The 24,468-nt window shown below is 33.8% G+C and overlaps 1 protein-coding gene across 3 annotated transcripts in view; it reads right to left on the bottom strand.

Annotated features, from left to right (window-relative positions):
• CSMD3 (CUB and Sushi multiple domains 3) overlaps nt 1–24,468 on the bottom strand; it is a 578,246-nt gene that overhangs the window by 333,255 nt on the left and 220,523 nt on the right. Inside the window, exon 7 of one of the 3 annotated variants that reach the window (XM_056483904.1) lies at nt 9,631–9,939. The exons of the other annotated variants lie outside the window; for them this stretch is intronic. Coding sequence (XP_056339879.1) covers nt 9,631–9,939 — 309 coding nt within the window. The remainder of the gene's footprint in view (nt 1–9,630; nt 9,940–24,468) is intronic. 3 annotated transcript variants of the gene reach the window in all.

Here is a 24,468-nt window from a genome sequence, read left to right as displayed (position 1 = left end):
GAGAATTTAACATAAGTTGATACACCGTATCTCACCAAATAAATTTTCATACCCATTACTTCATACAGAAAATCAAAGGATATTCAAAGAACCTTTACATTAGTTATAAATATCATAGTAGCAAAATATTAATGATACTTTTTATAAGTAAAAGTATCATTACTAAGCACAAGTGCAGAACCAGATTCAGAAGAAAGAGCGTACTACTAAGAAAGACAATTTATGCACTAGATACAGGATGGGTTAATAAATATTTTTACACTTCTGATTGAAGAGACTATATTTTCTCATAAATACAGAAGCACTTTTATCTCAAAAAGCAGCAGTAAATTTACCTGTGTGCCATTTTAATGTAAGGTATAAACATTGGTAATGGTTCTGAGAAATACATTATTTGCAGAAGCAAAACATATATGTTACTACGAAGTACTAGATTTTGGGTTTTTTTTACTTTTAATTGGAGAAGACCCTCCCTCTCTCCAAATTAACTGAAGTCCATAAGCAATTCTATCCTCAGAGGAAATAACAGACTCAAGTACTCTACCTTCATACAGCAGAGCAATACTGGAATAACAGTAATGCTCTCTTGTCATTTTTTGAGCTTTCTAAAATGTTATTTCTATGTAAATAGGAATGTTGGACTATAGCCCTAACCCTCTTTTGGCTTTCTTTGAGGATCAGTATAAAGTAACTCCTCATCAATCAGAAGACAGGCTTAGTTATTCTTCCAGCATCTAAGCAAGGTGGGAATGGTCTTGAATAGCTCAGGTGCTGGAATGGATTTAATGTTCTCATTAGGGACATGTTTGTCCTTTATTTTCAAAAGTTATCAAAACAACACATTTAAAAAGGAAGACCATCCTGTATAATTTTTTTTTTCATTTGTTTCTGCTCATTCTGAAATATGCAAATGGCTTATCCCTAGTTCATGTACACAAGAAGAGTTCACCAGGTCTAAGGTAGAACTGAAAGTAGTTAAGAGTGTCTTGGTGAAATCAGTGAAAGGTTTTTGCATCACTTTGCCAAGACTAATAAATACCACTAGGAAAGCAAGTAATTCTTTAGAGAACCTTTACAAGTGAAGAATTTTACTGTTAACTGGAGTGTGTATGTTAATTTACTGAACAGTAGCTTCTGAATACACTGTGAAGGAGTAATTGTAGAAATTTATATGGCAAACATGCCAACACTATGTTTTGGGCTGCAAATGCATGAACATACTTAAAGATAATCCCACCATCACCAGAGAAATCTCCTATCCAATAAATAGATTATTTTATACTTGGCAAAATAAGGATTATTTTATGTGTCAAACACATGACAGTAAGTACTGAAAGTGGATTTCACTTTTCAGAAGTCTCAGAGGATGGATTCATGACAGCTAACTTTGTAGTTGTACACATCTAAGCCCATCCACAAAGAAAAACTCACTCTAAGAGATCAGTTAATCTGGTCATAAGATACCTATTTTGGCATGAGATGAGTTTATATGCCTATTTCTCTCAAGAAAAAGTGTTCAGATGTAACAATAGTACTAATATTTAAATACAGTCAGATTAGTACATTCTCATATATTTGAACAGTTAAGAGCCAAGAAAACAGAATACACCAACAAAGAAGGATATCCCTGTGAGACATACAAATATAATAGGAAGGTAGTGATAAGACAATAAAAATAATAAAAATTTATAAAATCCTATATGACATAACCACCTTTCCAGTGTTATAAAGCAAGGAGAGGCTTAAATATTTATTTTTAATACTACGTTAAATATATATGGCTTGTATGTTGGTTGGTTGTTTTTAAATTTAGAGATAAAGACAGAAGGTTTGTTTACTTGTATTGCATATTTTTGGAGAAGAAGGAACACTGATGCACATCTATGTGAATAAATCCCTGACAATCTCGAATCTATTTTTGATCATATGACTGGTTGAAGCACAAAGAGTAGCACTGGAACTCTGTGAAACCAAATCAGAGATTATGTCAGAACCCTGGAAATAATTTAGACATCCACCTTGGGATTTCTGCTCAACACTGCTCATGCTTTTTTTCTAGTTCAAGTCCCTCTAATACAAATACACAAATATTATTATAGAATTATAGAATGGTTTGGGTTGGAAGGGACCTATGGATCATCTAGTGCCAAGTACCTGTTCAAGTACCTCACCACCCTCATGGTATTATCTGATATAAACCTACCCACCTCGACCTTAAAGCCTTTTCCTATCACTACATGCCCATGTAAAAGTCCCTCTACAGCTCTCTTGAAGGTCCTCTTTAGGTATTTGAAGGTGCTCCAAGGTCTCCACAAAGCTTTCACTGCTTCAGGCTGAACAGTTCCACCTTTCTGTCCCTCTCACTCTTTCTCTATAACTCTTTCTAATGTTAGAAGGCCCAATATTTTTCTGTAAAGAAGGAAAATGGAACTGAATGCTTTATTAAGGAGGTAAGGATATGAACAGTCCCAGTATTAAAGGAAGTCTATGTAAGAATTTTACATTACAGATGTGTGAGCTACTATTCATTCATTAGACACACAATGGAGTCATGTACATTTTTCAAGCAGCCAATTTAAAGTGAAATGTGTTTAGAATTATTTTCTTGAAGCTTTTGACCAAAATGGTCTCTCATGTAATATAATCAAGACTCTAATTCTTACAGGCAAAATTTTAGGCATGCATAAAGATTAAAGTATTGTCTTTTCTTTTTTTCTTTAATAAAATAATAATAATATGTATATTTATGCAAATTCATATTTGCATGTATGCATTATATGCAGACATGCTACATACAAACACTTGTAGAAGAGGACTTAATCCAACAACTTCAGCATTTTATACTTCAGGATAGGCACTGCATTGAAAAAGGGCCTCAAGTAAAGAAATTTTAAGCATAGATATAAAAAAACCCACTTAGATGTAAAATTTGAATAATAACCTGAAGTACAGAAAGCTCTCAAACACTAGAAACGAAATTCAATTTGAATGATGATTGTTCAGTTGACACAGTTCCAACTTCATTGAAAAACTGTGTCCTGAGGGCCAAATGAGAAACACAATTCAAGAAGCAAAAGTTGCTTCTACAATATGGAAGAATCAGGGTATGCAGCCATGTGAAGGATATTTGTTTAAAACACTGCCAACCCACAAATACACATCTTTATTTTGGTTATGCAACAGCATTTATGTTACAGAAGTATCCAGCTTTTTTTCTATATTTTGTAAATTTTCAAATTAAATATAAACAATATTTAAAATGCTGGGGACTAAAACACCTCTGTTCTATGCAAAGCAGGCACTCAGGTTGCATTATTCAAGTAACTATACAGAAAATGGAAACAGCCCTTCCTTCTCCAGAATTATTCTTACTTTATATTCACTATCACTCAGCTAACAGTCATGGAGAACAATATGCTAACATCAAAGTCATTATTTCAAGATTGTATATCCAGCCCTACTTAAATTACTTATACAAAAGTTTAATACTATGGGAAAACAAGTTATCCGAGAAATAAAGAGCAAAGAGTAAATTTTCAATTGCTTTCTGAAGTGGTAAAAAAAAATTATTTGGAATATGGGTAGAACTGATTTTGACTTGTGAAGACCCAGTAATTCAATGATTATTTAAAATCTTCAGTATGTGATGATAGATTTTACTCACAACAACACAATTTCTAGTGACAGAAACAAGAGTATTGTATACTTTGGACTTCCAGCATGGGTTGTATGTGTGCAGATATGCCAAATACATGATGCATGATACTTTTCCTCTAGAAATATATCCTCTGCATAAATGGATTGAACTTACTACTCACATGAAGGCCAGCTACCTTTATTTTATTTTATTTTTTTTTAATACATCATATTCACTATGCATGTGACACAACCAGTCACCCACAATTTGCAAATTCTAACAATGCAAGAGTTAAATATCCAGATATCATTGAGGTCACCACTAAAAAAATCTCTAAACCTAGTGATTACCTAAATAAACTTCACTATAGCCCAACACACCAGCTAATGAAGAACTATCTTCTAGAATCTTCCTGCACCTTGAAAGTCAGCATTAGAGTACGTGAATTTTCTTCAGTTTTTGCAGTACAGCATGAACTGCACAGGTTAACAATTGCTTAAATCTGAAGAGACATACAGAAGATGAACAGACTACAAAGTGGTGAAACAGCCACTTTTCATACTAATACATGTTTCCCTTTCTACATAAGTTGATCTCAGTTTTTTATTTACTACTCACCCAGTCCGAACATTTCCCCATATGTCTCTCCCCTTTAAACTCTAAAGTGCCCTGGTCAAAACAAATTGTATAGAAGATTTATATTTCAAATTACTGCAACTGCTGCATTATTACACTGAATTATTGCACTGTGTTATTAATTTAAAATTATCAAAATTGCAGTTTTTCTACTATATTTTTTATTATATGTATATCAAATTTCTCTAATTTGAAAAAACATCATTTAAAAGGAAGCAAGTACATTTGATGTGCGAATTTTAATATTAAATTATAATTTCACCATTTTTTTTTATTCTAACTAAAATAGATTTGTTTTATACCAACAATTTGTGGTCAAAAGCAAAAACACTGAAATACCAAGAGAAAGTAATGACACAACACATCAGATGAATATCAGTTATAGAAGCAAACATTGATAGTGTAATGAAAAACAATTAAGAACTGCAGAAATGGAAAATAAAAACATGAGTAAGAAAAACATGAGTAAAAAAGTTGTGAGGAGAAAATTGACAAGGAAGTATAAAAGGCAACAATTCAATTAAAACATTAACACAACTTATTTATTTAAATAAATATGACTGATTTTCTTTTTCCCTTTCTTGCTTCTAATCACTCCAGATTTGACTGCTGGATGAAAAATTATCTCTTTTCCTCCTTCCAAATGGGAAGATATCAAGAAGTTTAAGACATTATTATCACTTTTTGTCTAATAAAAATCTTGACATTAACGAACCATCCATTATAGAATTCATCCACCAAACAGAACACATACATGTGATTTGTTGCACATATTAAATTTCTTGAAATTTTTAAATTTTCTAAGAAGAAAACTTCTTATATAAAATCTTCTTATATACAAATAATTTCAGAAATCATACTGCCAAATACATTTACTTTTTTCAGACTCCTATCATTATAGCTGTGAGTTTCACTAACAAAAGCAGAGAAACCAAAGACCCTGAGGACCTGTGCACATTGATTACCTATTAGACTTAAAAATATTTAACAGCTTTTCAAAAAACCTCCCCATCTTTACTCCACCTTTCTTCTTCCTGCTTCTAAGTAAACCTCTCAAAAATAGGATATGTGAATACATATTTTCTAGCAAATCCTTAGTTTTATATTGAATAATCCCAAAGTAATGATCTATCATACACTTTTATCATAACCTTTCGATAAATTATTTTCTCTTAACATCCTTTTGTTCTCAAAAGTTTCAATAGCATTTGATTTAATTTCCTGTAACAAATCTTAAAATCTTCCTGCCTTTTACCATTATAAATTCTCCTGTAAGACAGGAGGAAAAAGAAATTCTGATTTTATAGGGAACACCCAGTAGCAAGATGTTTTTTTCCCTGATTCATTTTTTTGTGGCCATTACTAAGATACTATATAAAACCAAATATCAAAAAGCATAAGGCAAGTACTCTTACAGAAGAAAAGGGAAAGGACAGAGAAATTACAAAGGCTTACAAAAAAAGTGATAAAAAACATAGAAAAAGATAGAGAATTGAGATATCCAAAGAGATAATAAAATTTTGTAAAAAAAAATAGTTAAGTAAAATTACCAAAACATACATATTTCCTTAAACTGAGAATATATGGTTAAAAATTTGGAAATGCTTAGTGACATTTCTAGTCTTTAAAAAGAGAAATTTAGAGTAATATATTTTTGGAATTCAGAATTCTCTTGAAATTATTTTCCTTATAAAAACATTGAGACACTTGTGAACTGCTAGATGATGACTAGACTCATCCATTAAACTTGTTGGCACTATTTGAGCCTGAGTCTGCTAAGCAATTTTTTCCCCCCAACTACTGTGTCTCTTTTTCAGACAGTTTATTTTTCTAAACTTATTACTTACAAACTGTACTAGTGGCCTTTTTCACTGTTTGCACCTGGTACTCATTTGTTTCTCAGAGCATTTAATTATTATTTACATTTATTTCCACACTAAAATGAACCTTGAGAATAGAATAGAATAGAATAGAATAGAATAGAATAGAATAGAATAGAATAGAATAGAATAGAATAGAATAGAATAGAATAGAATAGAATAGAATAGAATAGAATAGAATAGAATAGAATAGGAATAGAATAGAATAGTTGGAAGGGACCAACAACAATTGATACTCAACTGCCTGACCACTACAGGGCTGACCAAAATTTAAGCCATATTATTCAGCACACTGTACAAATGCCTTTTAACATTTGGCCATATGCCTCTTAGCAGATCTTTAGATAGTAAAAGTAAGCTACAAAAGTCCTCACAAGAAAATGTTCTAAAATATCTCTCATGATGTATGCATATACACAAATAAAAAAATCTAAAGGCTTAATAAGTATGTTATTAATATAAACTATAGAACAATTCAATGGACTAAAAGCATTACTAAACTCTGATTTCATCATATGGAACAAAATTAAAAGAAAACAAAGAAAAATGTCAGATTATCCTCTATTACTTTAGTCATGATAAAGCCAACAATTCTTAAATATTTAAATAGGAAAAAGCCCTAAAACCACCCATGTGGAAATAACATGTTTCTATCATGTTTAATTGTCTTCTTGTTTCCACACCTGAAAAATACAGATCATACTAAAAATTTTGATTGTAGTATCAAAAAGAATTTCTACTGAAATCTCAGTGTTTGAAGTTCCTAAGTTTAACTGAATGAAAGGGGTACAGTAATTTACACCTAGCAGTTGAATTTTGGGTATATCTAAACCTCTAGTTCTCTCTATACATCTCTTTCATGCATAAACTTCAAAATATATTTACAAAACAAAACTATTGTTATTGTCTACTCATTCTGAAATACCTTATTCACAGAACAATCCCATGGAAGGCCAACAATACCACTTTTTTTCTGAAGTTGTGATTTTGCTAAAGTATCATAAAACTGCACTATTCAAGTGTTACTACCACTGTTTAAAAAAAAAAAAACTACAGCTAGGTCTATATGTACAATAAATTTTTACAATTTCAAATATTCACACCTACATATAATAAGTCTTAATAATTATATTCAGTATATTAAATTTTGTCTTCTCAATTATGAATTAATTTGCATAATTTGTTAGTGTAATTCTTAAATTGCAATCTAGAGCACAGCAAAAAAAGCATTTCCAAAGTAAAAGCTAATTTTTAATAGCTATTAAATAGAGAAATAATTTTTAAAAGAAACTAATATAAAATTCTTAAGTAGGTCTTATATAATTCCATAGTTATTTAATACACTGAGTTTTTAAACTTCTCTGCATAATTTATTGCCAAAGAGAGGTTAAAATATTTCAATGTAACCTGCAGGAAACTCTACAGAAATATCTCTGGAACATCCCTCCATGATAAAAATTCCTTCAAGTCAATTAGCAACTATCTCACATTCACAAAAATTCCTTCTGAATATGACTATGTCTTTTTAGTAGGGAATATTCCGTGGGAAAAAAAAAATACAGGTTATTTATTTAAGGTAATTTGATATGTTTTAATGGCTATTATCAAATATAGGTGTTTGCTGAGTAAAAATGATAATTTACTCAGCTCAGAAATATCCCTTTAATAGCATGCACACATGTACTGTTCCCTGAGTAGCAGACACAGTAAAAAGTTTTAAGGTTTTTGTATAATGAATACTAGCAAAATCAAGACTTTCAATGTTGCATGAGGGAATAAAATGCACACAGAACTAAGTGTGGTCCTTCTCCACTAAGGTCTATACAAGGTGTATGTGGGTTGTCATATCTCTTGGTACCTGCAGTACTATTTTAATATGTGAAAAATTAGCACCACAACATTATTTTAGCACTATCTTGGTGTCTAAATTCTTCTCCCTTTTTTAGCAATCTAATGTTTAGCACTTTATTTTAATAAAATAATTTAGAAGTACCCATATCTGGTATTAAAGAACAGGTCAGAGAAGAAAGGAACACTGAAAACAGTAGAGAGGACACTGCAGAGTAATTATTCCAAAGAGAAAATGGGAAAAATTAAATGTGTATCACAATTATTAACATGTTTAACTGCCATTCTTACAGCTTTGAATTAGAAGATATTGTTACAGATCCTCATGTGCTCCCTCATAAATGAAAATAAGCCTGTTTTCTTCAACTTGACCAAAGACTTTCTCGAGTGCACAGCCACACAACTAGTACAAACCAAGCTACTGAATAATTTATATCAGTCAATAACCAGAAAATACTTCAGAACTCCATTGAAATTAATACAAATTAACCATAAATATCTATTTAATTATTTCTATTTTATATGCAAACCAAAGACTGTTTGCTTTTCATTTATTTTATTTAATTATGTATTTTAAAATTCTGAAGAACTGCAGCTCTCCATTTCAAAAGATGTTAGTAAATGAAGCTACAATAACTTACATTAAGTGACTATCTGGTAAGACAACAGATTCCAAATAAATCTGTCCTTACAAAACATCACTCATATAATGAAACTTTTACAAATTGCTTGGGCTCTAAAAGGTGCTTCTCATCAATATTTTTGTGTTTGCAAATTTTTCATGTACAATTGATTAACATGAAACACTTAATAAAATTCAGAATGTCGAATACATGGAATTCAACAACATTAGCCTGCAAAATTAAGCTGATCCTTTTCTGAAATTGTGTATGTTTAAAAGCATACCACGTGCAATTTTTTTCTGAATATCTGCTGGTTACATTAAAACATTCCAGCATTACTTTGTGTCAGCTTCATGTTTCAGATATCGACATTTACTTTTTAACACACAGCATCTCAATATAGAAATATATAAGAACTTTAGCTTTAACAATTTAATATTTCTTGAATTTTCCAGTGTTCTATATGTTGCTTTGATAATTGATTTCATGTTTGATAGAATGAATATGTACAGATGTTTTAAAAACCAAAATTTTGCTGAAGATATAAACGCATGGGAGATGAATACAACTGCATCACCTACTAGTTTAGAACAGCAGATATTTATAAAGTACATGTTTAATGCTATGCTTAATTATATCTAATCACATATGCAGAATAGATTAATATTCTAATCTCAATTCTCTAAACTTTCATCAGATGCCTCTTAAACTAAGTTTTATTGTGTAATATAATGATGCAAGCTATAAAGTCACATCAAAAGAAAATTCCTTCTATGTACATCTTGTCTTTATATAAATAAAATCAATTTAAATAACCAAGGCAATATTATTAATAATTTCATTTTTTCATCTGACTGCCCTACTAGAACTCAAATTTAGACAGCTTTAATCCCTTTCCCATTTGGTTCAATTGCATTTCCTAAATGGATACCTGAACTTCTATTTTTAATTTATACAAAATATGTTTTCATAACTACATGGGCACAAGTAAAATAATATCCAATACCTCTATGAGTAACAACTGCAAGTTCTTTAGTTCTCTCTATCTGTTCAGCATTTCTTGGTCGTCTTCTTGTGCTTTGTAAATTTGCTGGATGAAGAGAGAGTGTTTCCTTGTAAGTGGCCGACTCCAGAACTGATTTTCTTATATTCATAGCTTGTACTCGTTGTTCTTCAGCAGATTGTCTACAGGTGGTCACTGCACTGGATACAGCAACATCAGCAGATGTGCTAGCAACAGTAATGGCACCAGCAGTGGCTGCAATATGCTCCTCTAACTCACCAGTGGAGGCAGTTTTGATGAAAGTAGAAGAACCTGTGGGACACACAGTAGTACTGGATGCTAACTTTTTCTTTTGAATTGTGTTTTCTTGATCAATCTAAAAAATTAAATTTCCCTCTGTTTAACATAGTAAAGACAACTGACATAAAAGAGGAAAGTCAACAGGCTTTATTTAAAAAATTGAAGCAATCAGAACATTGTTTAATACTAGTGAACATTTTGTAAAAATAGTGATAATACATGTTAAGTTTTAAATCTCCTCAAAACTTAAACTTTTTCACTAGTCATAATGACAAGGCATAATTTCCACCCCTGCACATTCAGTCCTGAAATCAGCAGGGCAAGAGCAAAATATTCAGCCATACTGTTAATAGGCTCCCCACACTTAGAAAAGTGGCAACCATCCTGTCAAGGAGTGCATTGGCAGCATTATATAGCAGCCTAAGTAGCAGAAAAAGCTGCCATACTCCAGCTGCTATTAAGGCTGCCAGATATGCTCATTCTTTCAATCAAAGCTTGACAGGGCTCTAAAAGCCCATTTAGACTTGACATGTGGCCAAGGGTAGATGAATAATAAAAGGTACACATTTAAACAAACTTGTCAGCATTATTAGTTATACTTAAATTGTAAAAAGGCTTCATATGTAATTCTCTTTTTACTCTCTGATTTCCGTAATAGACCAGATTATTTTACCAAAAACCCTCACACACAAAATTTTTGGTAGCTAAAAAATTGTCCATGCCCTGGTTGTGAAAGCTACCACTTTTAAGTTCTCTAGTGTTTAAAATATATAGCAAATTTTTCAATATTTTATTAACATTTTCATCCTTCCCCATCCCCCATAATTGGCTGAAAATGTTTGGAAGCCAAGTATCTCACCTGTGAGCATTTAGAACATCTTAACACTGTAGAAACTCCATCTTGACTGGATCGAATAAATGACTGGGCAATGAATAACAAAATTCACCATAAAAATAGCATTAACAAAGCTTATGTAGCATGAACTGTACTAAGTTTTTCTAGTATCTTTAAAACATGGCTTTTTTATTCCATCATAATTATTAGGGACTCTTGAACATTCAAACAATAATGTTCAACACTTCTCTTTTTGATTCTGAGCTGTCCTCTCATACTTTGACACTTGTCTTTTAAATGTAGTGGGTGATGGTAGGATGGAAAGCAACAAGAGTTTTCAAACTTTTAGAAAAATCTGTCCACTAGAAAATGGAAATAAGACTCCCAGAGGAATAAAACATTATTTAGTATATTTAAGGCACAAGGTATATCAGATCTCTTGACACAATTCTCAGATGTTCTATGTAAAATAATAGAAAAGATCCTAATATCAAAAATACTCAGTCTTGCTAATAGAATCTCTTTTGTTTACTGCAGAAATTATAGGCTAAAAATAGTTTATTTTATCATACTATTAAAAATATTAAGATAAGAGGATATGTTAGCTTTATAAAGACAACAAATAAAGCTGATATGGGTACATGTTAATTTTGCTATCTGACATTTAATATCTTGATATCTGCTGTGTAGTACAGAACTTCTAAATCACACTGGAAGTTTCCCCTGGAAAACTAGAAAACCTTAGAAGCACCATGTAAGACTCCAGGTTTATGTCAGGGATCAAACAAAAAACTACTTGCTGTCCTGTGATGGCAGCAGCATAAGTAACTAAAATAGATCTAAATATGTTTTATTCTTTATTTCATAATAAAAGAAGAAAATTGCCACAATATGCATAATATCAAAAGTCTAGACTACTTATGATTCAGTATACAGTAAATTTTGACAGATTTGTATCGAGCTTAAAACACAGAAAATACAAATGCATAACTAAGAGATATTTTGGAACAGAAAAATGTTTAAAACAAAGAAAACTTAATGTATGTTACATAACCACTGCTATTAAAACAAAATCTACATGAACATATCTTTATCATGCATGCAAATGTACAATAACACACATTCACCTGCTTCCCATATCAAGGTCAAAGTAAAACTATATTCAAAATCTCCATCAAATGGCATGGTCTATCCTATTTATTTAAATAGGCACAGCACTTCAAATGAGAACAACTTAAAAGAAAGTTCATCTCAAAAGAAAAAAGCAAGAAAAATTAAATGTACTTAAATCTACAGAGCTTACACTGAAAAGTCCTGCTTTGATACAGAGGCAATTTTCAAACAGAACCTAAAAACAGAACCTAAGTTGATAGGCTTCCACATCCATTTACACTGAAGAAGTCATGCAGAAGATTAGTAAAGTTAAACAATATGGCTTGATTTACATGGAGGATTTTGAGAGGAAATTAGTGTTAGGTATAAACAATCTTGTAAGTATCAGCTACTGCACAGAATAGATCCATCAATGTTTCCATAAATATTATTTGTAATCTGCAAAAATATGAATTTTGGTGTCTTTATTTTATGGAAACAGTCTTAGACCAATTTATTGCACGGGCATTTTAATATATTCTCCATTTAAGTCTTCTGCAATCACATCTGACATTTCAGTTTTTCAAAGAGATTATTTTAAAAATTGAATTTTTCTATATGATAAATAGCCTTACATTATTTTACTTCAATATTCTAGTTAAAAAAATAAATAAATAAAGGAAAAAAAGAAAAAAAGGAAAAAAAGGAAAGAAAACCTTTTAATGATAAATGGCACAAAAAAGAAGAAAATAATAGTGATCTCTGCTTTTTGGGAAAAGCTGTAACCAATATTTTGCATTCAATTGAAGTCAACTCAGAGCATCACTTTGAACTCACAATCAGCCACTGAGATGATGTGAAGCTGGAGGAACTGCCAGGATGAATCATATGAAGAAGCAATAAGGACAGGGGGTTAAGAAAGTATAATTGCTGTTTAGGGCATGGGTTCACAAAGAAAGAGAACCTGACCAACCCACACTGAAAGAGGCTGAGACCTACTAGGCTGGACCAGCATCTCCCTAAGCACATCTCTGTGGAAGGAGAAGAGATGAAAGTGCAAAACTGAGGACATTTCATGTGTCAAATTAGCCTGCTTACACAAGGAAAGATTCAAAGTGGCATTTACACTTAAAAACTTGTAGCTATGTAGAAGTGAAAAAAGATCAAGATGGTGATTTACAGAGAAATTCAGTTCAGAAAACTAGTCTTTACAAGACACCAGTCAAAAAGTGTTGCAACTGTTAAAACTTAGGATAATGCAAACATATGGGAGACCCATAAGCCTTTCTATTTATATAGGAGTGGAAGTTGTTCTTGATTCCAGGATCATTTTTAGTAAAGAAAAGAGGCAAGAGCCTTTGACATTTGCCTGAAACAAAGCTCCAAAAATAGATCCTGAATCTGTGCTAGATGCACACACTGCATATGCAATATGCTACAAGTATACACAGAGTTCTGTTGTAAACATGGTACCAAAGAAATTTACCCCAGCTAAACTCATAGTGGAAGTTCAATTAACAGTTAATCTAATGGACTAAACTTTTATGAGTAATTCCTGAGGGAATAATCCAGGGAGATAATAAATACCTTTGCCCACTCTCAGAAGCATTTGCCAGAAACAAAAATAATGCAGAAAATGGTATCTAACAGAGTGAAAACACTCGTTGAAAATTATCTTTTTATTTTTTTGTTTTAGAGGGCTCTGAGTTTGGAAAGCTTTCCTGTAAGTTGTCCCCTCTTCTCCAGGTTGAAAAGGCTTAGGTTGCTCAAGTTTCCCTCACAGGGTAAGTGCTCCAACCCCCAACCATCTCAGTGACCCTCCACTGAACTTGCTTCAGTGAAAACCCTGTCATGAAACCCAAATCTTGAGGCACTATTCCAGCTATGGCCACAGAAGTGCTGAGACAAGGACAAAAATCTTTTCCTTTTAATCTACTAACCACATTCTTATTAATACAACTCAGGGTGCTGTTGGCCCTCTTTCTTCCCGGGCACACTGCTGTCATCTCAGTTCTGTCTGCCACCACTCACAGGGGCGGCTCAGCAGAGCTGTTTCTACCAGACACTCCTGCTGCCAGGGGCTCTTCCTACCCAGCCACAGGACTTTGCACTGGCCCTTGCTGAATTTCTTAGGATTCCTGCTGGCTCCTGCCTCCAGCTTGTCTGTGTCCCTATGGCAGCCCTGTCCTTGGCTATGCTGACTGCTGGTCCTTGACTGCAATGACTGACATTTTGGTGTCATCTGCAACCCAAGGACACTGCTCTCTGTCATTTATTGAAGCTCATTGATAAAGATGTTGAAGAGAACTTGTACCAGAACAGACACTTGTAGTAGTTCACTTATTACTGGACTCTAGGTAGAAAGTCTGTCCCGTTTATGATGCTTTTCTAAATTTAATTTTTTTTAACTTCAGTGGTTGAAGAGCAGATAAAAACATGTAAATTGTTCATAAGACCAAATGGGATCTAAGGCTACCATCCAACAGCTACTCTAATTAATTAGAATTTTTTGCTGATTAATTGCTAAAACCATATTGAGTTGAAAATGTGAAAGCAAATTGGAATATTCACTATCTTATTTATTCAGGACGAATAAAGGTACAGGACTCTATTAGTTCCTGTGACACACATGATCCAGCCACAGACTTCCCAAATAAGGCTAAAGGTCCTTAATGGAGATGACCCTAAGTGGGACTCAGACTACAGGAAGGTGTTAATGAGGAGACAGACATGAGGTCATCCTGGGACTTTTCCTGTGTACCTTATTAGCAAGAGGCCAGTCTAAAATTTTGCAATGGGTAATTGAGAAAGAAGTGTAAACAGTTTTAAGCAAAAAAAAAAAAAAAAAAAAAAATTCATACTTCATTAAAGAAGAATGAGTTACAGTTATAAATAGAATTTTTTTAAGAGAGTAATAACTATATTCCATCTTCATTCTTCTTTCAGATGTTCAAGGAGTTTTAATCAAGGCTTATTTATCTTCCTTACTTAAAACCTTCCTATACTTAACTAATTTTGGAGTGACCCATGCATTCTATTAAGAAGATGCTTTTTTCCCCTATCTTAATTAACAGTTCTCTTTGATGTTCTCTGTCATTAAATATCTGATGCTTACAAAAAATTTCCAATAAAATTAGAAACCTAGTTAGAAGAATATATGCTGGATGTGTCAAAGGAATTTTCAAGTTTGTGTAGATATAGCAGCTTATTTGACTCTTTTAACAAGTCATTCCAGACATATTTTTAAAAATCACTTATTTTATTCTTCATAAATTTCTAGTATTTTTACCTATTGTTAGGATCAAATTGTAATAGAAAATAAAGGAAACAGAAGCATAAACGTTCAGAAAATAAATGCAATAAAAATAAGAAAAATAAAAGAAGGAAAAATAAAGAGAAAATAAATAAGGAAATACAATAAAATTGTGGTTGTAAAGACATACATGACTGAAAAATATATGATTCAAAATAAATTTCTAAATTTCAGTTCAAACAGGCAATGATCCCTGGATTTATACAAATAACAAAAACTCCAAAAGCTGTCCAGTCAGAAGTTTTAAAAAGCCTTTTTGGTTCCTTTTGTTTTCATGTTGCCCACATTTATGAGACATGACTAGAATTTCACTTTTATCTCCTTTTGGTACCAGAATTTACTTTTTTGCATTACTGCATTGCCTTATTTTTTTTTTTTTTAACCTTGCCTTTTTTTTTCTGCTCTCTTTTTTTCAACCTCCTTATTGTTAACTCTTTCTTCTTTTTCTCTACTTTTTATGCAAAGTTCTACATTTAATCGATTGCTACAGTAAGACATATATCAAAACAGTCTGAAAGTGACAATTAAGCCTCAATTAAGCAGAAATTTTCAGAGGTGCAGGAGATATGTCATACTTCAGTATACACAAATGCATGTCTCACTGATCTTCCATATGCCCCTCCCAGTGAATTTAAGATCACTTTACATTTTTTAAGTGGATATTGAAAGTATGGTAAATTTATGCATCTTAATTTTATCAAACTGTTTACATTTGGAAATCTAAAAAAATTCAGACAAAATGCCAAAAATCTCTAACATGATTATTTCCTTTCTACTAAAATCAGGACATAGCTACTATTTTTTAACATATATATCTGTCCAAATAATAGATTTTATTGCAGCAATATATATAGATATTTTAATATCTAGAATGAATAGGGAAAAAAAAGAAAATTACCAACATAGGCCCACATATGGATAAAGTTCTATCAGTTGGTTCAGTGAGAAAGTACATTTTGAAAGGCCTGTTACTTTTAAGAAAAAATAAAAACCAGACCCAAAACTTAACACAAATGAATGTTAGAAAAGGAGAAAGCAATGATTTGAAATACAAAATATTTATTTTCATATGGTCATACTTTGCTTTCTTTTCAAAAGAGATCTGCATCAATGTAACGCAGATCCGTGTAATCAAACATAATCATACAAAGAACCCCAAACAATACAACTTAAAAATTCTTCGAGACTCAATATTATTATAGGAATCTATGAGATGAGTAATATAATGCTGGGAATGGAAAGCATTCACATCTATTGCCCTTGAAAAAGAGTAGGTCTATTGTATTTGTCAAGTAAGAAGACTTGAGAATATTGTCTTATATATTTGTCTTCTTTCTAATTTGATTTTGTGAATCATAGTGCAAGAAGGTTATTTCCCTTTTTATGGATAGGATAACATCAAATAAGCAAATCTGAAATAATAACTACTATACAGACTATGTACATTAAAATTAAAACCATTTAGCAAAAAGGTAAATTTAAAATTTAAGGATTCTGACTTCTAATTCTATTTCTTGTGCCAACAAGGATATGCCATCATATTGTAGTGCTCTCATTTCTTTTCAACAAAATTAAATTCTCACTTTCGGTTTAATATTAATATTAGTTGCCTAATATCTGTTCAGTGTTATAAGCAAGCAAAGTGCCATTTATATATAAAATATACAGTTTCAGACAGAACAACACTTGCTAAAGTTCGAACTGTGTATTGATATGACTTTGATACTTCTTTTTTAAAAATATTTTCCATGAAGTTCAGATATGTGGGAAAATAATTCATCTTATACCCATTAATAATCTCTTTCACTTATTCTTAACAGCAAAAGTCTTTGTACCATTGCTCTTGAGTGTCTAACTAATATTTGCTCTAAACAGGCTAAATACCCAAATTTTCTATTCTAAATCCAGTATTAGGCATCAAGAAACTATTTGACTTAAACTTATTACTAAAGTTTGCTAAACTAATTTAAGATAATAAATTATCCAATATAGTAATCTTTAGTACAGTGAAGATTATTTTAATAGCTAATATATTTAATATATGTTTTAAATTATCATATTTTTAAACAGATTAGTACTTATTAGAAATGATATAAAATTCTTAGAAAGTTTGTTCATTTATTTGGCAAATAGTAAAGACAAAGTTGCAGCAAAGGTATCTTGTATACAAATATTAATACTTTTATTAATTTAATTAATTTTATTAATATTAATATCTTTTTCATTGTTTGCCTTACCTATGTCACACAAAACTAACAGATACTGCAGCCTAGCAAGTACAGTTTTGCCATTTGTAATACAAGGTCACAGAATTTATTTTGACATGATGAAGGCTTGCCTTGGCCTAAGTTTGTTTTCACCATTTTTAATAATTCACAGGTGTCAAATGAATATTTCTTGAGCTGACAGCATTTCAGGAATGTTGTGCTCTGATAATACTGCATACAATAATGATCTGATAAAGTTACATAGATCTTACATAGCCAGAAACATACTTAGGCTGAGGGAGGCTAATGTGCAACTTTCAGATTTTGGTAAAGAACAATGAAAAAAAAAGCAGACTATGTTAAGAAAATATAAAAAAAAAAAAGAATAATTGAACTCCAAGGCTGAAGAGGAACCTCACTTCTTCATGCCCAAGAGTGCCAAATTCCTCCTAACAGATTCTTGGATGCTCTCAATTCGTTGTAATCCCACCCAGGGGCACAGAGAAAAGGGTGAAAACAAGACAAAACAAATACAGAGGAAGTAGAAAGGCAGTTCTTAACTTTTATAAATGCATTATTATCATTGATGCTTTTCTATATTTGATAATTCAGACGATCAGATCATTAAACATTAATTAGAATAACAATAAGTTGTGTTTCCCTTGGCTATGACAAGATTTTCTGGCTAACATAATATTATATTAGTGCGTTATAACCCAACTAACTTTTGGTCTGAGGTTTTGTGTACCAAACATACACTACATTTCTATGTACCCTCCACCTCTCTTTACCATGGAGATGTCCAATGCCCAGGGTTTGGTCTGCCTCCAGATGCTCCCAGATCCTGCTCTACTCCCTGGCTGGGGCAGGGGGACCAACTCTGGCTGAAAAGCCCTTCCGTTCTGGCCCCAGCCCTGATCCCTGAGCTCGCCAGCCTTCAGGGAGCTGTTGGTCTCTGCTTGTCTCTTGTTCTCTGTGAAAAATACTGCTGTAATAAATAGCTGAGAATCTATTTTCTTCATGCAGGAAAAGCCTATTTTTTATTCACAAAGCTCATTTTATACAGTTTTCACAGACCTCATGTGCAACACAAACTGGGTAGTAGTTTTCTTGGCTAGTGGTTTTCTTACGACTTCATCTATTGTACAGAAGGTGATTTGTGTGTACGTGCTGAGATTCAGGTGTTCATATTTTTCCTTTGTGGATTCTCATGGGATATATCTATTGTTTGCACAGGTGAACTTGTTTTTCTCCCCAAGAATAGGTTGTTGTGTTACGGGTTGTTGTGTTATAGGTTGTTGTGTTATAGGTTGTTGTGTTATAGGTTGTTATGTTATAGGTTGTTGTTGTACCTAAGATTATTTTGCATGGGAACTTGCCAGCTGCACTTACAAGAAGTGACAGGCTAACTTGCTAATTCAGCAGAGCAAGGCCTGATTTCATAAGGCCTTTGATTTATAACATCTTTTACCTATCTGCAACAAATACATCTATGAACAGAGCAATACATTAAATTTAACAAGAAATTTTATTTTTCTCTTATTTCTCACTCAGAATAAATAAAGTTAATCTCTAAGCAGAATAAATCTTAATTATAAAGCAAAGCAAAGTTGAATGATTTATAAATGAAACTGCATCATCTTTTATGTTTTGGTTTTATCTAAAAGGTCAGGACAGACTGAAAAACAATACTTTTAAAGAAAGGTCAGGTCCTAAGTGAGATGAAAACAATTCTCTGGCAAGGGAAAAGGTTTCTTCAGTATAAAAACTGATTCAAAATCCACTTAGAGTTTACAGAGATAAAGCTATTCCTGCAGAACATTTTGTGCTGTCAGCATCAAGTGGGCAGTAGGTGAACTTTTAAACTGTGAAGTGGCATCCAGTGCAAAACAAGAGCTTTGCCTGAGGAAAATCTTCCCTGTGAGAGGACCCCAGTGATCTATTAGACAACAATTTCAAGGTGTCCTAAGGTAAATGCTTACACACTAAAATTTCAAAATCATTTTAAGAAGAATTACATATACATTGCCTTAGCAAGCATTTCAGGCAATTTTGCACTGCCATACAATGATAAAAAGGATAATGTTCTTGTTCAATAGCTAAAATTGTTCCTAATATCCATAAAATCTCAGTTATGGCAAGTATCTATCCTCACTTTTATGTTGCACAGAGAAATGCTCACAAAGACAGCTTCTAAAGAGAAAAATATATTGGCACATCTAAAAACATGGTAATTTGACACTATCTTACATAACAGCAGGTAAATTCAGGTAACACACATTTGTGTGTTAGGTGAATGGGCAGTGAGATGGACCAAGAACAGGCTGAATGGCAGAGTTCAGGGTCCTGATCAGCTGAGAAGAATCCAGTTGGAGGCCTGTACTCAGTGATGATTCCCAGGGATCAATACTGGGTCCAATCTTATTCAGCTTGTTTTTCAATGACCTAGATGAAGGGATTGAATATACCCTCAGTAAGTTTGCTGATAATATGAAACTGAGGGGATACTGACTGATACAGCTGAAGGCTATGTTGTCATTCAACAGGAAGAGTGTGACCAGCAGAGCCAGAGAGGTTATCCTCCCTCTCTCTACTTGGCTCTAGTGCAGCTACACCTGGAGTTCCCTGTTCTGGGTTCCTCAGTGCAAGAAAGACAAGGAGCTACTGAAGAGGGTGCAGTGGAGGGCAAAAAGATGATGGATCTGGAGCATTTCTCTTATGAGGAGACACTGCAGGAGTGAAACTGTTTAGTTTAGAGAAGACTGAGAGTGAATCTCACCAATACATATAAACATCTCAAAGGCAGGTGTCAAGAAGACGGTGCCAGACTCTTTTTGGTGATGCCCAGTGATGGGACAAGGGCCAATGGCCACAAACTTAAACACAAGAAGTATCACATCAACATGAGGAAGAACTTTATGTTGAGGGTGGAAGAGCACTGGGACAGGCTACCCAAGGAGGTCATGGAGTTTCCCTCTCTGGAGACACACAAAACCCACCTGGATGTGCACTGTGTAACATGCTCTAAGTGACCCTGCCTTGGCAGAAGGGTTGGACTGGATGATCTCCAGAGGTCCCTTCCAACCTTAAAAATTCTATCATTCTCTGATTTTTCAGAAATGGCAGCAGTTTTTGGATACTTCTTACACTTCTTGACTATAGAACTTAAAAATGTCAAATTTTGAGACGACTGGATGCTCACCATTTCTGAACATTTCAGACTTCATCAGAACGGTTGAAGTTGAAAGGCATCTTAGAATTTGGTCACTTTCACAGCTCTGAGCAGTTTTACACTCATTCCTTGATATTTACTTTACCTAAACTAAATGGTATGGCCATCTCTGCATAAGCAAGTTTCTGAGAAATTCCACACAGTTCCAAAGCAACTTCTTTCACATATAAGGAAAAGTTGCTGGACAGCAGTGAATGAGAGTTTTCAGCAGCAACTCTTTTCCCTCAGGAAATAAAAAATTAAAATCCCCAACAAATAAAAAAAACCCAACCCAAACCAAACAAACAAACAAAAAAACAAAACAAAGGAAGCAACCCCCCCAAAAAAACCCAAAAAATCACATTACTTCTAGAAAAGGTAAGTACAAAACTAAGTACAAAAAAGAGACAGTTTGTCTCTGTACAAAGAACATGGGATACTTAAATATTAATTATTCACTCAAAAATGACTGTGATAGCCTCCAAAAGCAGTATAATGACAAATATATGATATCCAAGAACCATCTGGACACAATCCTCTGCAATGTGCTCTAGGACGATCCTGCTTGTACAAGGAATTGGGCCAGATGACTCCACTGTGGTCCCTTCAAACATCTCAAGGCCAGCCTGGATGGGGCTCTGAGCAACCTGGTCAAGTGAAAGATGTCCCTGCCCATGTCAGGGGTTCAGAAAAAGATGAGCTTTAAGGTCCCTTCAAACCCAACCATTCTATGATTCCATGATTCTATGACTGTCAGTTTCTTTAAGGTTGTTTAGTATTCATGATTTCCCACTTGGGTCATTGGGAATTTGAATGATTCTTGGCTTAAATACTACTGACTGGTTTTCTCTGTCAAAAGAGTGTGCTCAAATGGCTTCAACAAACAGGTAAGTTTATTCTAATTGAATTTCTTTCAAAACTATAGTATTAGCATTAATTTGTTTAAATTATAGGTTTGAGAACTTTCTAGGGAAAATATTATTTAAATATGTAAGCCTTATATATTTTTCATGAAAAGCCGAACTACCAAACATGATGCTGTGTATAAATGAAGAATCCTTTCTTCTTATACCTACAATTAAAAAGCTGTGTATGCTATCTGCCTGTTACACTAAACCATTAAACATATATATTAGGAATTAAAAGTTATTGAAATTATAAAAACTGTGTTTTAATCCCAAATTTACTATTAACTGAGAAAGAAGGAAAAGTAGTCTCAGGTGAAGAAAAATAGAAAAAGCAGCAGTTTTACTTTCACAAATTCTATTGACCTCTTCCCTTTTGAAGTTGAGTCAGCCTGATTTAATTTAAATATATGTCCTTCAAGTCAGGGATTCTCTTCACAAATATTTTTGTATATCTTATTTTTCTATAGTACCAAGGCAGTACTATAAACTTAACCAGCATTATTTTATCAATTCTGCCAGCTTTGTCAAAAATGGAATGGTTTACCTCGCTTCCAGCTGCCCTGGATTAGGACTCAAAAGACCCAGTGCCCTATTCCACTGGTAACTTTCCAGTAATTTTGTGTAAGTCACAGCATGTGCCTCAATTCTGACATCCAAAAGACAGCTAATAAATATTTCCAATACCCCTGTGATTCATAACTTTATGGTCTGTATATCTCTCCTCTTCCCACAGATATATTCATTTTCCAAGCTGCAGGGTCCTATGTAGATGAATTACTTTTCAATCAGAGACTTACCCATATGTTTGATATCTTTGCTTTCTCTGAACTTTCTTCAACTTTGCTATATTCTTGGGAAATGCAGAGGCCAAAGCAACAACTGGAGTCAAGGTGAAGGTTGATTTATACAGCAACAAGTTTTCTGTTCTGTCATCTACTCTTTCCCTAGTTTTTAGGTGAAAAAGCATTAAAGTGTTTTTTTAAAAGCATTTTAAGTGAGGATCTGAGGACCCTGTGTAGTATATACATAGTATAGGGACTAAATTAGAGCAAAAGTGTTTGTTGATATTACTGACAATAATAATGACCAACAGATCTCATAATTTTATTTCCAAACTTTTTTGCCTCAGTCTTCACTGGCAAATCCTCTTCCCACACCTGTCAAGTGGATGGGCTTCAAGATCAAAGTCCTTTACACTGTCAGAGAAATTCAGGTTCACTACCACCATACAGAAGTCAATGGGACCTGGTGAGCTGCTCCCCAGAGTCCTGAGGGAATTTGCTGGTATTTTTGCCAGGCCATTGTCCATGATACTTGAAATGTCATGGCAGCCAGGCAAAGTCCCAGGTGACTGGAAAACTGGAAACATTTTACCTGTGTTTAAAAAGGGTAGAAAGGAGGGTCCTTGGAACCACTAACTTGTCAGCATCACCTCTGTGTCTGGGAAAACCGTGGAACAGAATCCTAGAAGCTGTGCTGAGGCATATGGAGGACTGGGAGGTCATTCAGAACAGCAGCACTGCTTCACCATCCTCTCTAATCAAACTAGTGCCTTTCTATGATGGACCAGCTACACCAATCTACAAAGGCCCATATAAATCATCTATTTAAACTTCAGCAAAGCCTTGGATGTGGTTCCCCACAACATCCTTCTGTCTAAAGTGAGGAGAGTGGATTCTATGGGTGAACAGTTCAATGGATGATGAATTGCTTAGACAGTTGTGTCCAGAGGGTAATGTTCTTGATAGTTTAGTGTTCTGACAGATGGGAAAGTGGTTTCCCTCGGGGGTTCATATTGGGATCAGTATTATTTATTGTTTTCATCAATGATAGAAGCTGAGGCATTGAGTGCACCCTCAGCCAGTTTGATGACTGCAAGAAGCCAAGTGCTGTGTTGACATGTCAGAGCAATGGGATGCCATCCATAGAGACCTGGACAAGCCTGAGAAATGGCATATGAGAACCTCATTAAACTGAACAAGGCCAAGTGCAAGGTGCTGTACCTGGCTCAGGGCCACCCCTGGGATCAATACAGCCTGAAAGATGAACGGGTCAAGAGCAGCCCTGCCAAGGACCTGGAAGTGCTGGTGGATGAGAGGCTGGACACGACCCAGCAGTGTGCACTTGCAGCCCTGAAGGCCAATTGCATCCAGGGATGCATCAAAAGCAGCGTGGTCAGCAGTGATAGGGAAGGGATTTCGCCCCTCTCCTCTGCCCTTGTGAGATCCCATAAGGAGTGCTGCATCCAGATCTGGGGGCCTCAGCACAGGGAGAACATAGACCTGTTACAGAAGGTCCAGAGGAGAGCCATGAAGATGATTGGATATACGGAGCACCTCTGCTATGAAGAAAAGCTGAAACAATTCAGCTGGTTCATCCTGGAAAAGAGATTTGTCCTGGATGTCTGTCCAATCCAACTAGCGCAGACTAGATTCCATCCAGGGTATGTATTATACAAGAAGCCATAATTATTCAACAGAATCCCTTCAATCTCCTTATTACTACCCATCTTGTCACCTAAATCTTTCTTTCACAATCCTTCACTCTCCACTCTAACCACTTTACATGCCTCTGTCTTTCTTCTACATATTCAGAAAATTCCATTTTCTGAAAAGGTATTGACAATGCTTATATTGACCCAGGATCTAGACCAAAAATAGTATACATTTTGGTATCTATAAAACAAAGCAAGTACATTAGAGAGAAACACACAATACAACAAACATCAATGCTAGAAACATTTTAGTATTCACAATGCTATTCTATATTTGTTCTGACATTTTTCAGACATGCTTAGAAGGTTTGACCATCATGGTTCTCAGGGGACTTTTACTATTTTCTTTTAAATATGAATGTACTAAAATTTCATAGAAAGAAAATCTAAGAAGTTAGGTAACTGAGAATCTGTTTGGTACTAGTTAGTGATTTTGCACATTAACAAATTCCATAGAGCAATATTCACTAGTATGCAAGGT

Source organism: Oenanthe melanoleuca, chromosome 2 (genome assembly GCF_029582105.1).
Source record: "Oenanthe melanoleuca isolate GR-GAL-2019-014 chromosome 2, OMel1.0, whole genome shotgun sequence".
In the NCBI taxonomy this organism is placed as follows: Eukaryota; Metazoa; Chordata; class Aves; order Passeriformes; family Muscicapidae; genus Oenanthe; species Oenanthe melanoleuca.
The sequence above is the reverse complement of the archived record's forward strand: the minus strand, read 5'-3'. Positions and strand labels throughout refer to the sequence as shown.